The sequence below is a fragment of the Anas acuta genome, chromosome 3 (genome assembly GCF_963932015.1).
Source record: "Anas acuta chromosome 3, bAnaAcu1.1, whole genome shotgun sequence".
Taxonomy (NCBI): Eukaryota; Metazoa; Chordata; class Aves; order Anseriformes; family Anatidae; genus Anas; species Anas acuta.
Window position 1 is genome coordinate 36,630,000 of NC_088981.1, and position 16,235 is coordinate 36,646,234.

The window sequence follows — 16,235 nt, forward strand, 5'->3', positions numbered from 1 at the left end:
TCCCTGCACACTGCCAGCAAGGAGGACTTGTCCTGGGTTTCCTTTGCTCCTCAATCCAGTGGGCACTGGGTCAGCTCCACAGAGAGCAGGCCCGAGAATTGTGGTTCACATTCAGAGGGCAAAAATCACCGAATTTTCCCCCAAGCTGCCCCTCACATGCAGCCTGTTTATATGGCCTGCGGGCCCCGGGGGCTGCCACGGCAGAGGAGCGGGGTGTCTGTGCCACCCGGGAGCTGCTGCCCTGCCTGTGGGGTACAGGGAGCCGCAGTGTAAGCACCGTGTGCTGCCTCGGGGATGCCTGCACTGCGTGGGAGCTGCTTTCACAGCAGGGCGACGGGCAATTTGTGTTTAGACTTGGGTCACAAAGTCAGGCTTGGGGCCACGAGGCTTAACGGTGAACTGCGGTCCCCAGCCCAGCGCTGTGTTCCTCAGGGATGCCGGGCGGCCTTGCTCGGGCCGTGTTCAGCTCCATTTGCTGTGTCCCCGCGTGTGTCTGCGGACAGCCCCGTGAGGCGAGCCCCGGGCTGCACCCCCCCGCCGCACCCCGCAGCGGGACCGGCCATTTTGCCTCAGGGGCAGCCACCCCCTGCGCTCCCCATGCGCAGGGGCAGGGCAGGGAGGCCTCCCCCATCCCTCCCCGTGCTGTTTGTGCCGAGCCGTGCCGTGCCGTGGTGCCCAGCCCCGTCCCGTCCCATCCCCGTCCCGCCCCGTGCCGCTGCCCCTCAGCCCGGGCCGGGCCGGGCCGTGCCCCGCGCACTGCGGGCGGGGGGAGGGGAGGCGGCGGCCGGCCCGGGCTGCGCGTGTCCCAGTGACGCATTGCAGGTACGAACCCGCCAATCAGCGCGCGCCCAGCGGAGTCCCTGCGCGACGCGGCTTTTTTCTAGAATCCTCCTCCGCCGGGAAAAGTAGTCCCTCACCCCCCCTCCCTCCCCTCTCCCTTCCCTTCACGCCCGGCCTCGTGGCGAGAGGGGCTCCCCCCACACACACACCCCGGTCCCTCCTCGCCTCTCCGGGGTGCACCGCGGGGGTGCGGGGAGGCGGCGAGGGGGGTGCGGGAGGGCCCGCATGGGCAGCGCGGGGGGGAGCCGGGACTCGTTTCGCGGCGCCGTTCCCCAGGCGGAGAGGGAGCGGCGCGGAGCGATCCGGGCGGGCGGTGAGGCGGTTTATGAGGCAGGGGCGGCGGGCGGGCAGGGCTCAGTGTGAGGCGAGCCGTCGAGCGGGCAGCTTGCTCGTGCGCCCCGTGCAGCCCTCCGCGTCCTCCGCACCCCGCAGCCGGGCCGAGACACCATGGTGAGCGTGCGGGGGGTGAGGGGGGGCGCTGCGGGGTCCTGTGGGGTCCTGTGGGGTCCTGCGGGGCGCTGCCCGGCCGCCTGTGGGGCTGGGGGGGGGCTGGTAATGGAGGGGGGGGGGTCACGGTGAGGGGGGTCGGCGGCCGCGGGGTGCTGTGGTGCTGTGAGGGGCCGGGGGGGCGGAGGAGGGAGCGGTGGTGGCCGCCGCATCCCGCCCCGGGCGCCCTTCCCGCCGCGGGGCGTTGGTGCGGATTCAAAATTCAAACGGCTCAACGGCCGCTCGGCTCGGGCGCCATGGCTGCGGGTGGGGGGGTGGGAGGGGGGGGAGGCACAACGGCTGCTAACGGTCCGCCCGGGGAGGGGACCCGGGGCAGGGGGGGGAGGGCACACACGGAGCCTGCCACGGCGGCAGCGGCCCCGCGCCCTCGGCGCTTCCTGCCCCACGGCTCCGGCTCCGGCCATGCCGGGCTGCCGCGCCCGCTCGCACTGCGGCTGCCGGCGGCGTGCTGCTGAGGGGAGGGAGGGAGGGGAGGGAGGGAGCCTCGCTGCGGCAGCTGCCCCCGCCGGGGCTGTCGCCGAGCTCCCCAGCCGCTCTCGTGCTGCTCTGGAACGAGGGATGCTTATTTTTTTTTTTTAATATATACTGTATTTTTTTTAAATGGGTTTTGGTTTGCTCCTGTTGGGCACTGCGTTTTCATGGTCAAGCAGGGTTTGGTGTGCCTAGCAGAACGTGTGCTCAGCGTTCTGATGTTCTCTGTCGAATTAGAACGCGGTGGAATTGGAGAATTCCTTCCAGTGTAGCATAAACGGTACAGGCTTAGCTTTTCATTAAAGGAAGGGGATATTGAAACATGTAATGAAAAGAACGGTTCACAAAAGCAATGCCAATGACCACTTACTGCTATTTCTGCATTAAAAGAAGATGCAGTGTAGTGGAATCGACTTCTTTTCATTCATTATGTGCTTTTAAGGAATCAGATCGTTATGGACTTGCTGCGTAACACGAGAGATGGGCCCTTAATGCGTTTTTTGAACTGCTTAAATTAAATAAATCAGGTGAACAGAAGCCTGAATTTGTTCCTTCGCTTCAGTTGTGAATGCAAGCAGCAAGCTGTAAAGGAAAGAGTGGTGAATCTAGCAGCAAAAGGCCGTGCTGGTTGTGGCCATCTGTAGAGAACCAAAAATGGAGTATCTTCAAGTAAGGTCTATCTAGAAATGGGTGTGTCCAGGAGGCGCAGTGGCACTCTGGATGTGGTTACATGGGTATTGGTCTTGACAGACCAGACTGGCTAAACCTGTGGACACGTTGTCCAATGCTGCACATGCTAGATAAAGCAGGATACTTTGCTCCCAGAGCAAGCTCAAGCGTTATAATTTCAGCTCTTATCTGCTAGCCTTCCTAGTTCATGTTCCTTCAGTTAATGCTGGAACAAAGCTGCTCATTCAGACCTAACACCAGCTAAGCGTACCAAAAATGCTCAGTTTTGGCAGGGATCTGTGGTATCTGTGTGGTTAGCTACCAGCTCTGTCGGGTGGTGGTGAGGCTTGAAGCTGCCGAGGGTCGCAGGAGCGGTTGCTGCATGGCAGCTCGCACTGCGATGCAGCACCACCTCTAGGGGCTGCGCATGCTGGAGCCGCTGCACCCGCGGCGTTTCCCCACCTTCCCATGGCAGCTCCGGCTCTTTGTCAGGCCCTGGGCGGAATAGGAGGTGGGAGGTACTGCAGGCAAAATGGAGCTGCTGCAGTGCAGATCGGAGGAGGCGATGCGAAAGCTGTGACGGCTTCCCCCCTTCCCTCAGAGGAGGAGGCGGCTTGCAGGTGGATCTCTTCCCCGGGAAGGAGCGCGTTAAGAGCCCGAGCCCTGGGGCAGCCGCCCCGGCACAGCCCCGAGGCCGGGCCGGGCCACTGCGAGTGCCCCGCGTAGGGGCCGGGAGCCGGGCACCCTGCGCGGGGCCGAGGCCGCAGCCGGGCGGCGTGCGGGGAGGGCCGGGGCTGCGCTGCCGGCCCCGCCTCTCGCTGCTGTTGCGCAGTGCTCCCTGCAGAGCCTGGCGCTGCGGAGCACAGATGGTGTTTGTTCAGCCTCGCCCCACCTCCCAGCTTATCTTGCAACTGCCGGCTACCTGTGGCTTCCAGTAAGCCTGGTGCTCTTGGCGACTGCTGTACCTGCTGCAGGTAGTGACAAAGCTTATCCAAATTCATGGTTAATGGCTGTAGGGAGTTCTAAGGCTCTGGAAGGCTTGGGAAGAGTTTGGAACACTTAACAGCTTAAACACTGCTTAATGTCACGTCTTTATATAAAACTGTTTATATAAAACAGTATGTGACTCAACTTGGTAACCCATAAGTATTGACCTAAATAAACTAGGTTCTTGCTACTTAAATCTGATCTACAGCTTTCGGTGGATAAAAATATCCTACAGAAATGTAGCGCATAATTCTCTGCACTTGAGCAATAAAAATGTAAATACCACACAAAGGAATGAGTCTGTCTGTGTTAATGATACACTCCAGCCAGGCACCAATCTGTTAGGCTTCTGTTAAGTGACCAGCAGAAGGCACGTGTTCTGGAGCCTAATGAGGAACTGATGGCTTTCTCACCAGCCTCACTGCTGCTGTTCTTGACTATATCATTTTAAAATAAAACATAAAAATTGAGTACTTCTGCAGCTGCTGAAACAGGAACAAGTGGAGTCTATAGCCAAAATGCATCTTGACTGCTCTTTCAGAAGTTGCTCATGAGCATGATCTTGATTCTTGGAGTAGATGAGTCACAGGCAGTCTGAGAAACTACTTATCGCTGCCTTTATCTTGGGCTGTTGCTGCATTGTATGCGTATTTTTGTAAGCATTTTAACTCGTGTGGTTGCTCAAGCAGCTAATTGAACTTTATAGGAAGAATAACAGAAGCTAGTACCTTCCAGTTTTCTGTTAATGTAGAAATGTACATCAAAGTTTGTAAAAAAAAAAAATAAAAATAAAAATTGACAGTGCATATGTCTTTATTTCATTAGCAGAAGGATTGTGTGTAGAGCAGCCTTTGTAGGCAAAGGTAGTGATTGAAAACGATGCCCTTGATATTGCAGTAACTATAAGGTGTTGATAAAATGGTCACAGTAGGAACAAACCTGGTGTTAAAAGGAGGCAGTGAGTGTATTTTTCTCATGTTTTGAAGTGTTGACTTTTCAGTGGAGGTCTGTGTGGCAAAGAGCTTGAGAGAGCTTCCTTGAAGAAACACATTGCCTTGTTACTGCAACTCCAGTGAAGCAATGCTGACCTTGTTTGAGAAATCAGTTGACTTGAAAACCTAGGGGAGGTGTTTGGACTGCTCTCAAACACCTTTGTGTTCTATCAGGAGTGAAATTCTTCTGAATTTGTTCTTGCAGACAGGTTTTTTTAACTGTCAAATTCAGTGCATGCAAAGCTGTTCCAAGATGGAACAAAAAGCATAAACAGGTACTTGCCCAACTACTACTGATGCAAAAATATTAAGCCTTATAGCACTGAACATTTTTCTAGTGATTCTGTAAACTATTTTACATTACTGTAATCTGTAGGTAAGCTTGGAAAAAAAATTGAGACCTCAAACTGCAATTGCATTGAAACTGCCAGATCGGGCAGAAGCTGTTGGTACCAATTATGTAGACTTGGGTTTTGCTGCATTGTCTTGGACCTACCTGAAGCTTGGTGTTAATTGAGGGGTTACTTTCTTCTAGAGAAGTTTTTCTAGTTACAGGATTGTCTCTGCTGAGAAGGGACTGGAACCTACCTTAAACTTCGGATTTGTGGGGCTACTGCTGCAGGATAGAGATGTGAAGTGTTTAGTGAAAGTATTACTACTGATAGTCTGGTTGTTAATGAGTTCTTTAATCTGGTTTGAAGGGATCTGCAGGCCTTTGGTTTGCCGGTGTTGCTCGGGTAGCTGTTTAATATAGATGGAAATCCATTATTTGGGTGCATCAGATATTTACAGGGTCAGGAAATGAGGACAGGCTGCCAGTTCTTGGCAAGCAATCCTGATGATTATTGCGCTGTTCGTTAGAACTATTTTGGAATGTCAGAGGTAAATCCTGAAGCAAAGCTACCAGATTCAGGGGCCTCTACAAGTTGTATCTTTGCACTGAAATTCTGCAACAACTGATGATGATCTCTTCTCTTGCAGGCTGATCAACTGACAGAAGAGCAGATTGCAGGTGAGGTTTTTGCATGCTGTGTTGGTACTCCTACTTGACCTGACACATCCCTTAATCCAGTGACAGTCCATGTTATGCAAGATATTTAGCTTTCTTAGATACTGAGGAAGTATTGTGGAATTATTTGTTGCCTAAATCTTAGTCTTCTGTTCTGTAAAGCAACCATGGATACAATGAATTTGAAATTTTGCCCTCTAAAATAGGTAATCCTTAGAACTTCAATTGCAGACTCAGGATTCTATTTTTTCCTTTGACTATAGAACTGTCGAAGTACAAACAAAGTGGGGAAAAAATTGTGGCGAAGACTGGGAATCTGAAGTATTTGCTTTAGCAGAAGGCAAAACGAATTTAGTTTGCAGTCTCCTGTCAGTGGAGGTGCCTCAGACTGGCTGTTGAGATGACAGCAGACACTGGCTTCCTGATGACAACCGTTGATATGCCCTATTTGGAACTGCCTTGTGTGCCTGGACATAAATGTTCTTTTCACTGTTCTGAAGGCCTGGCGCTTGCTCTGAAATGCCCAAGCAAATATGCAACTCCTCAGTTTTGGTCCTGGCCCCTCGCAGTGGTATCTAGTAGTGGCTAAAATGTCTGGTTATTGTGTCCCCTTCTCATGCAGGCTGCACAAACTAGCATCTGTCACTGCCCTCTGAAGATTGATTTCCACCTGAGTAATTGATATGGCTTAAAGCTGCAATACATTGGTAATGCAGGATTTGGCCTTGCCATGAACACTTTACAACTTCTGATCTAATGAGCATATAATGTTAATGTTTGGAAGTCTGTGTGCCTAGCTGTCATGTGAAGTGATTTTAGAGGGTGTTAGGATTCAGCTGATCTAATGGCAGCAAATCAAGCATACAAATAACAGCCTCTAAGAGGTGTTGCTATTTAACTAGGGTGTAGCTCTTGAAGATGCTAAATACAAGTGTTGTAATGAGCAGTTTGCTCTTTACTGTAATTGCCAAATTCAAAGTGTAAGACCATTCTTCCGTAGCTCTTACTTCAACTTCAGAAGCTTGCTTTAACTCCTAAGGGACTAATGGTGGCTTTGTGGAAAGTCCTTAGTCTATTTATATGTTGCCATGGTACTGTCGTGTAAGCAGAAGCCAAATCTAGTTCAACTGGAGATTTTTTTTGTTAGCGGCCTGCATATCTTAAGGGTTTTGTGATCAGTTGGGGCTGGTTTTGTCAATTGTCACTGCTGCCTTTTCAATAATGGGTCATTGTTTCAGTCCAACTGTTGAGGCTGTATTAGTTGATCCAGCTGATTATGGAATATAAACAGGAGGCTTACTCCTAACGCTACCTCAGGATTAGTGCAAATGTTAGCTATTCAGTGATGATAGGAGAGTAGTGCTCAGAGCCAAAAGGGAGTATTAATAAGCTTGTCATACTGGAGTAGAGGGTTTTTTCCTTTCTGGAAAGAATACTGGCCTGGCACTTCCAGTTCAGCTGTGGTATTTCATGAAGCAAATGTCTGCAGGCAAACCATAACCTGATGTGAGCCCACTGCTGCTCTGAAGGAACTATTCCTGGTAGTGGTTAGGAAGAGTTGCAGGTGTCCAACAGCAAAACTAAGCAGACTGCTTAAAGGCCAGGGCCTTGCATGGGAAGACTGAGAGGGTACAGGTTGGATGTTGGACAAGAATTGTAGTTGAGTGATAGTCTTGAGCCCCTGCTAGTCCATTCCAGCTTATCTGAAGCATCTTGCTTTTGATTTGAAGGTGGGCTTAGGAAATTGGTACTAAAGGTAGAGACAGTGTTCCATTTCTTAATTACTTTGTTCTTCTACTTAAAGCAGACACCTGTCCTATGTTTTTAAAGCTTACCTGTTCTGACATATCAGAATGCAGTTCAAGATTCCAGATGTTTTTTTTACTTTCTGCTGCGAAAACTTTGGAAATCCTTGGTCATACAGGGCTGAAAAGGGGTGAAAAACTTGCTGGACTCATTTTCATGTGAAAGACTGACTTTGCAAGTTGAGTAGGTGCAGAATGTGAGTGGTAGTTGTAATTTAATTCAGGAAGAACTTCAATAGCCATGTGAATGGGTGTCCCTTTGGTTAAGATTTGCATTAAGTGAGGTAAATAGGTCAGAACTACTTGGTGTTAGTGGTCAGGAAAGCCTAAAGATGCTTTTGTCCCAGAGCAACTGGTGTAGTGAGCTGTTCTTGTTTCCATCAAACCTCAGAGGTCTTGAAATAGATTCTGAACAAGCAGGCCTACGTGGGGTGTTCTGGTATGCCTTGTTCCTTAGTATGCTCTGGTTCTCTGCTGGGGATCTGACCACAACAGCTATTTAGAACTTATTTCACAGTAAAAATAGTCATGTTTAAGTCATGAGCTGCTGGTGGATTTGAAGGGAACAATTGATGTTCTCCTTTAAAAGCTCAGGCATAGCTGTCTAAGCTGTTGGAATGTGGGAGTAGTGATTGTAGCTCACTGAATGAAGCCTGCTGCTCCATCTGGGAGGGTGCTGTGGTGCTGAGATGCCTCTGAAGCTGTTGTTGGAGAGAACAGCTTGAGCTAGTGCTGTGGGATTAGCCTTTCTTTAGTAGGGTGTGGAAGTAGTCTTCCCCTTTTCAGAAGGGGAAGGTTCAGAACACACAGGTGGCCCGAAGGTGCCAGTAGAACCCCTCACCATCATCAGGTTTTGGATGGATTAGCCATACTTACAGTACAGGAGAATTCTCCTTTAGTTTGATCTGAAGCAGTGTTGAATAGGAGGATTTGCCTTACTGCGTGGGATCATGGTGGGATTTCAGAAGTGTTACATGTTGCAGGAGCAGAGTTGAGTCAGTCACAAAACTTAAATATTTTGTAGATGCTTTCACTCCAAACTCTAAGGTTTTCTTGTTCCATTGTGAATTGTCTGGTATGTTTATGGTACCAGTGTTCTAATTATTGGAGGTGGTTCCTAGAAGTTGTTAGACTTAATTATATCCCTAACTTGATGCAGCATCTCAAACAGGAATATGCTGCTGATCCTTGAATAACTTCCTTTGTGTGTGATTTGTAACTAATTCTCTCAGCCTTTTTCATCTTTGAGTAAAAGAAAGGTAAAATTGTCCTTTGAGTGGGTCTTCCATTCAGAATATATTGTGCTCTGACCTCTTGTTTTAGAAATCAAGTATTGATTTTTGTATAAACTTAAATACAGCAACTGCTTAAAAATGCGGTAGTACTGTGCAGCCTGCTTCTTGTTGGGTTACAGTGGTAGTTAACCCATGCTAAGGATGAAGTTAGGACTAATTATTTTGAGTACCTGACTCTCACTGAAGACGGTTCATCTTTTGAGGTTCTTTGAATGTCAACAGCCTCTGGTTATTTCTACTGGGCTTGACCCCAGAGCCTTTTCTGCTCTAGTATAAACCTTAAGGCCCAGCAGAGTCACTTGTTGCCTCTAAGCTAACTGGAGCTAGCCTTGAAGACTACTTGCAGGTTCCTGTGCATACAGGTTGTAGCTGCTTGTTTGGAAAAGCCTCTTTCTGCTTTGTGATTATAAAATCCTGGCTTAGAATTGTTTCCTCTGGTCCTGAGGTACCCTGGCTATGATTTGTGTGTTAAACAGCAGGGGTAGGCTTTAGAAACACTTAAAACTGTGAAATGTATAAGAATTTTTCCTCCCTGGGTGGGACTCAACTGTGGCTCTGGTGTTAGAGCTGCATTAGAGCTGTAAAAAGCATACTTCTGTAGCTGCATTTTCAACATTTTCCAGTTTGTACCTCACCTCCAGTGGTTCAGAGCATGAAATGGATGAAATATGACTTCATGCTGCACTTCATGGTGGCTAGCTCTGGACTGGGAAATCTACCATCTGGCAAGCTGGCCTGCTTGGCAGTGTTGAGGAACTAATTCTTGGGTGTATTTCTAATGCTTTTTAGCTAACAAATTCAAGAGCATGATCTGGTGTCCTGAATGCTGTAAAAGGCTCTGAACTGCACAAGGGAATAGATGAGGTTTTTCATGCTTAACTGTAATTTCTGTATGAACTTCAGTCTAGTGAACTAGTTTAAGGTCATAGCTAAAGACAAACAGATGGCATGGATTAAAACCAGCTCCATTTTTGGACTGGACAATTAAACATGTTATGCTTGTATTAATATTGCTGGCAACAATACAACTATTGTAGGGGACTGAGAGGTAAAACAGTTGAGCAGTGTTGCAACTATTATTGAGTAGTTCTAAGGAAGGTTGTTCCAAGTTATGGTAGGGCTTGAAGCAATTTTCGGAGCAATTTTTTTGAAATCAGTATGAGCAGTGACTCTTCCCCTTGAGCGAGTGGTTATGAGAGATGTTCTGTGTACAGTTAGACTGAAGAGCTGCAGAAGTCAAATGGAGAGATGCAGAAGCTCCTTTTTAGCCAAGTATGGCCAGATATTAAAACTGCCTGTAGGTACTGTCTCATCAAGTAGAGTACACAGTTCAGAGTTGCGTGTCCAGCAGAAGTGAGTTAAAACTGGTTTTCATTTGGTCAGATTAGTCTTCTGTTGACGAGTTTGTTAGTAGCAGTAAGTGCTACTAAGCTGCAGTATTTGCATTCTGAGTACCACTTTCAAGCTTTAAATGTAATCTCTACTTTTTCCTAAGAAACACATCCTGCTAGGGATGTGGGTCATTCTGATAGGTGTTCCTTTCAGCTCTGTATTAGGGGTTCTGGTTCAAGACAGGTGGAGGAAATACCTGTGTACTCCTGAAATGGATTATATTCTGTCTCTTCATAGGTCAAAATGTGGGCATTAGTGGACTGGTGCGTTCTTCAGGTGCTGATGATTCCATGTTGATGTTAGTTCTAGCAGATGGAGCTCAAAAATGAAGTTTTTTAATAAGCATGGAATAAGTTCAACTTAGAATAATAAACACCAACGTCTCTTGCATGATTAAGTGAACTTTGTTTGAAAGCTGGAAGGACTAACTCCTTTTTGTTGTTGTACAGAATTCAAAGAAGCTTTTTCACTATTTGACAAGGATGGTGATGGTACTATAACTACAAAGGAGTTGGGGACTGTGATGAGATCACTTGGTCAAAACCCCACAGAAGCAGAGTTACAGGATATGATCAATGAAGTAGATGCCGATGGTAAGATTTTACTAATAAGCAATTATTCAGTAAAGTACTGAAAAAACTGTTTTTCTAACATACTAATTATCTTGCAGGCAATGGCACAATTGACTTTCCAGAGTTTCTGACAATGATGGCAAGAAAAATGAAAGATACAGATAGCGAAGAAGAAATTAGAGAAGCGTTCCGTGTGTTTGACAAGGTACTAGATGTTTCCCTTAAGAAATCTTTGTTAGAAAAGCTGACTGATTTCTAATGAGCTTCCTCTGAACCGGGGACATTTTCTAGTCCTGCTATTTATGACTTAGAGGTGAACTAGTCATGCTCAAGTTCACTGTACTGTGGCACTGTGCCTGAAAGCCAAATGTGTCATGATGGGTGATTGTAGTGAGCTGCTATGTTATCTCACTTGCTTGGGTACTAAAATACTTGCACAAGGCTGGTAGGGGAATTGCTTGAATTTTTAAAAGTGGTAATCCTTTAAATCTTTCACATAGTCTTTACTAAGTAAATTACTGTGCCTACAGTTAATCAGCTCCTTAAGCAAGGTGCATTTTAATCAGAAAGTGCCTTGTAGTGTGGGGAAGAGCAAAGCAGTCTCGAGTCCATATCCACTATTTTGATAGCCAGTGTCTGAAGTAGGATGGAATATGTCAACATGGCCTGTGAAGGCCTTGTGGTTTTATGCTGAGCTTCTGTGGAGCAAGTGAAAAACAACTTCTGTTCTAAGAAATAGATACTTGAGCCAAATTGTCCCATGATTGAGTTAGCTGGTATGTCACCTGAAGGTAGTTCTGTCAGGGGAGGGAATGTGTGTCTCAGGGTAGGGCAGCTGAGGTAGACTGTGCTGGGTAAGTTGCTTCTAAAATGTCTCTAAGATCCTGGACAATACTACTGAAGATCTGCTTGCAGCTCTTGCTTGCATTGTGCAAATGTGGTTCAAACTGTTAACTTTTAAACTTGCTTTGAAATATTTTATTCAAGTTACTGGGCCTTAGGGAGACTGGAATAGACTCTTATCTTTTTCCTTTGCAGGATGGTAATGGTTACATTAGTGCTGCAGAACTTCGCCATGTGATGACAAATCTTGGAGAGAAGCTAACAGATGAAGAAGTTGATGAAATGATTAGGGAAGCAGACATTGATGGTGATGGTCAAGTAAACTATGAAGGTAAGGAGCTGTTAACAGATTGTGACTGTGTAGCACCTTACATGCTGGTGACTGTAGTGTTGCTGATAGTTAATGCCCGGCTTAAACAGGGCAGTGTTCCCAAGGGAAATCCTCTCAGCAGTTGTTAGCTCTCTAAGCTAACATCTTTTAGAATGTACATAGTGTACCTCTACTGAAGTCTGAGTGAGTTATTGCTAGCTTTTGTGCCTAAGGTAACTGAACTGTGCAGTGTAAGAAACAACTTTCTAAATCTAATGATGTTATTAACCATTAGAATAAGGAAGCTAGCTGAGTTGTTAACATGTTTTGTTCATTAATGAATGTTGATCCTGAACCAAATCAGGGAAGTGTATTAACTGACCTGTAGCAAGTCACTCACTTTCATTTATGCTTTTTAAAATTAATAATTAAATGAGAAATTCTTCTAAAATGCCCATGAACTTCAAGACCTTTAGAAAACCTGAAATGAAGTTCACAGGAATTGGCTGCAGCACTACCTTTTTATTTTGTGGTGTTGAAACTTAAATGAAGTCATGCAGGCAGAATGAGTTCTGTTAGACAATTTGCTTGGTGCTCAGAAGAACTAAGCTTGCTTTCATTTTAGCTTTCCAAACAACTTGAGAAACATTAACTAAGGTGTTTTCAGGTAATCCCTTTACTGTTCCCAAGGTGTAGGTGTAGCTTCTCTTTTCAGGTACCACAAAGTCTTCAAACTAAATCCACGGTTCAGCAAGAAAAGTGAAGTTATACTGTGTAGTAACTCCCCATGTGCTGTGAATAAGTAATGGTTTGGCTGCTTAAAGCTGGTCAGGTGAATTAGCAAGACTTAAGCTATTCTGCCTTGAAATCCAAGCCGATGTCATGTCTTGCCTGAATTAGCTGACTGTGACTTAAGCAGAACGTACTGATCTCCTAGGGACAAGGCATCTAAGAGTGGCTGTCTGGGCTGATGGGAGATGACCCTGAAGTGTTTTATTTTGAAGTCTCCTTGCCATTTCGGTGATGAGACTGACTTTTGATAAAAGCAGGTGCCTTTGACTGTTAATTTTTAATTAAAAGGAGGTTCTTAGGCATGACTGGTAGAAAAGTGAGATATCTTCACGATGCTTTTTGAATATGACTGGAAACAGTTTTCAGACAGCAATCAGTGCACTAGTGAGGCAGGTTACTTTTCAGATCTTGCAATTCAGATTTCTCTGAATAACTCTTATGAACTCTTTCCTTTTACAGAGTTTGTACAAATGATGACAGCGAAGTGAAGACATTGTACAGAATGTGTTAAATTTCTTGTACAAAATTGTTTATTTGCCTTTTCTCTGTTTGTAACTTATCTGTAAAAGGTTTTTCCCTTACTGTCAAAAGAATATGCATGTATAGTAATTAGAAGGCCATTCCTCCATGTTTTTCTCCTTTATCTTACTGTCATTGTTCTGATTTTTGGAAAATTGATCTAAGTAACAAATGTTGCATGTGGCTTACTCTGGATATTTAAGCCCTTCTGCACATCTAAGGTTAGATGGAGTTGGTTGAATGAGGGAACATCTGGGTTGTTTAAAGAAGTAGCTTTCTTTAGAAGACTTTGGTATGACTGATGTAACAAGTTACATAAAGTAAGTTAGGGTTTACCATGCATTAGCAATTCCTGAGTTAAAGCAAGATAATGGCTCCAGTTCTCCAGTTAGTAAAGGAGGTGATTCTGCTGTTGATGACTGAGGGTGAAGACTTGTGCAGGCCAAAACCATGTGAATAGCATTTATGTGGCTAATGCACTGTAAAATTGTTCTCCTAACTTGCTTCATAGTAACTTGTTTGTGGCCATACCAGTAACATGTTGTTGAAATGTGGAGTCTTAACGTTGTGGACGATTGACAGTCAACAATATGAAACTTTAAAGTTGCACTAATGCAAAACGGGTGTATTATCCAGGTACTCGTACACAATTTTTTTGTACTGCTGGTCCTGTACCAGAAAACATTTTCTCCTCTTGTTACTATGCTTTTTAAACTTTGTTTAGCCACTTATTTTCAAAAAAATCTGCTTCTGGCACGATTTGCCTCAAATCCATTCCAAGTTGTATATTTGTTTTCCAATAAAAAATTACAATTTACCCATACTGTTTCAATGTATCCTTGAATTATTTACAGGATTTGTTCAATACAGTTGCTGCTCTGTTTCAGTATGTAGCAGTTCGATTTGCTTATGCAATGGATTGGCTGTCTTAAAATAGCTTGGAAGGTGAAAACTTAGACCGTAAACTCCAGCCCTTTATTAGTATTGTTGACTTGAAGAAGCTTTCTTACTAGTAGTTTAAAATGTATTTTACAGTCTTGTGTGGAGCTTGGTGCTTCAATATACTTACCGTAGTGACTGGCTATGCCCACTATCTGTAGACATTGTGAACTGGATGTTGACCTAGTTCAATAGTTGACCTAAAATTAAAATTCCTTGTTCAGACAACTAAACCTGTTTGCTTTCTTTTAATTATTTTGGAGTTTATTCCCTATCAGCTGCTACCTTGGGGTAACTTAGTCTCACACCTGGACTTTCTGAAACTGCTGTGTCCAAGTCTGCCTTTCAGGATGCAGTCAGCTCAAAGCTTGTGAGGAAATCTTCTCTTACTGACCTGCTAATGAGCATGATTGTGCTTGTAGCCCTAGTTTTTTGACAGCTTAAAAATAAAAAGTTTTAACACGGAAAACAAATGTGTTTTTTAACTAAGGGCAAATCCAAGACCTCGAAAGCATGCCAGAGGCTGTGTGCTATTTTGCCTCTGTACTCTGAATGAAAAATTGCTCTATATGTGCTATGTGATTATCTCAGCTGGGGATTCTGGCTGTCTTTAAACAAAGCCTTGGCCCCTGCATCTGGTTACTCTCACTGGTCCCAGCAAAGCAGTTACCTAATGTTTAAAACTTTTAATCATGTTTGAGGTATTTATACTTGGTGAAAATGCAGATTTAGGACAGCAGATGAACCTGGTTGTAGCAGTACTCAATCGAATGTTCATGATTACTGGTTTCCAGAAGCCCTGCTTCCAAAGGACTATAAGCACCTCTGGGTTTCCAATGAGGCTTGTCAAAAAGTTCTGCCAGCATCACAATTCCTTAGAATTGTTGCTTGTGCATTGACAACTGGATTCACAAAGTTCATGGAGTTTGAATATCGTGGCAGTTTGGGTTTGCCTTCTACAAAATGAGTGATTTGAAAAAACACCTATCCAGCATCTGCCCTGTGGCCTAGCAGCCTGGACACTGCCTTGTAACTGGCACAGAGTTCGTTTGACAGGGTACCAGGACTACCAGCTGGGACTCTGTATTGCAGGACTATTGAAAGCCCCTCTTCCAGAGGTAAGGAGTAAAAAGGGTCCAACAAGATGTTGCATTTGCTGGTCCAGTGTCTTGACTTAAGCAGTCTCAGAACTATTTTGAACCACAGCCTTCTATTGCAACTCAGCATGCATTATTAGAGTAAAAATACGGAGTCTTAGGGAGACTGCCTTGACCAAGGTGACTCCCTTTCATGTGATGATTAGGTGAGGAATGCTCAAAGGCAACCTCTACATGCTGAGCTGCTTGGTATTTAGTGCTTTGTCATTGTCTTTCTGATATCTAAATGAAATGCTTGGTTTGTAGGTCAATATTGTAAGCCTTATAGTTCCATTTACACCATAGTGAAGCTGCAGAATGGGGGTTGTGGTGCTTCTCAGTACTTTCTACAGAAGGGGGGAGCATGTCTTTTGAGGTACAGACAAAATAAGTGGTGGAAACTTCTGTGGTACAGCACTGCAGTAAAGCACCTGGTGGATCTGTTTTTATTTGAAGCTGGGAGGGGGGATCTGCCTGAAGACAGCTCCCGTAATGTATGGTGTGATACATGCTAACATCTGGAGCACTGTTTCATGGCTCCCTGGTACAGGAAAGAGGGAGTTCATGGAGTAAGGCCAGTATGGGGCCCCAAAGGTAATGGGGCTGGAGACCTCAATGTGAAGAGAGGGTGAAAGCTGCTGGTGCTCTGCAAGCTGGGTGAGGAGGGAAGGCTTGGTGAGCCATCGTAATGTGTGTAAGTGCCTGTTGGAGGGAGTGAAGCTGGGGACAACATTGCTTTCACTAGTTCCTACTGGCAGGGTAAGGAGGCAGTCAGCACAAATTTAGAAAAAATCCACCTAAACAGAATAGACTTCCTTTTTTTACTGTGAGGATGGTCAATGCTTGTGTGGGTTATCCAGAGAGGTGGTAAAGTCTCACACTTCAACTGTGAGTGTGCTGGACAAGTGGCTGCAGCTGACCTTGCTGGAGCAGGGTGTTGGAGTGAGTGATCTGAAGAGGTCCACTGCAATCTAAATGGCTCTGGAGTCACAGTGCCTCTACTGCTTTTGCAGGAGGATCACTGTGTGCTATCTTTGCTGGAAGCACTGAGAAGACATCAGCATGCTGATCAGGATTCTGTGTACTTTGGGCCTCTGAGAAGGCTGGGAGCTGTCCTGGAAATACTTCCCTGATAACCTGGCTCTGGATTTTTTTGG

The 16,235-nt window shown here is 45.8% G+C and overlaps 1 protein-coding gene across 1 annotated transcript; it reads left to right on the top strand.

Annotated features, from left to right (window-relative positions):
• The first annotated feature begins 1,140 nt into the window (after positions 1-1,140).
• CALM2 (calmodulin 2) lies at positions 1,141-13,826 on the top strand. Its single transcript, XM_068676637.1, has 6 exons — positions 1,141-1,290; positions 5,448-5,478; positions 10,417-10,560; positions 10,638-10,744; positions 11,578-11,713; positions 12,944-13,826. The coding sequence occupies exons 1-6, from the start codon at positions 1,288-1,290 to the stop codon at positions 12,970-12,972; spliced, it is 450 nt and encodes a 149-aa protein (XP_068532738.1). The 5' UTR covers positions 1,141-1,287; the 3' UTR covers positions 12,973-13,826.
• The last annotated feature ends 2,409 nt before the right edge of the window (positions 13,827-16,235 follow it).

What these genes read in the sequence shown, in the direction of transcription:
- CALM2 (XM_068676637.1), top strand. An exon ending in GACAGAAGAGCAGATTGCAG is followed by an intron (nt 5,479 to 10,416) that starts GTGAGGTTTTTG and finishes GTTGTTGTACAG; the next exon opens with AATTCAAAGAAGCTTTTTCA. An exon ending in TGGTCAAGTAAACTATGAAG is followed by an intron (nt 11,714 to 12,943) that starts GTAAGGAGCTGT and finishes TTCCTTTTACAG; the next exon opens with AGTTTGTACAAATGATGACA.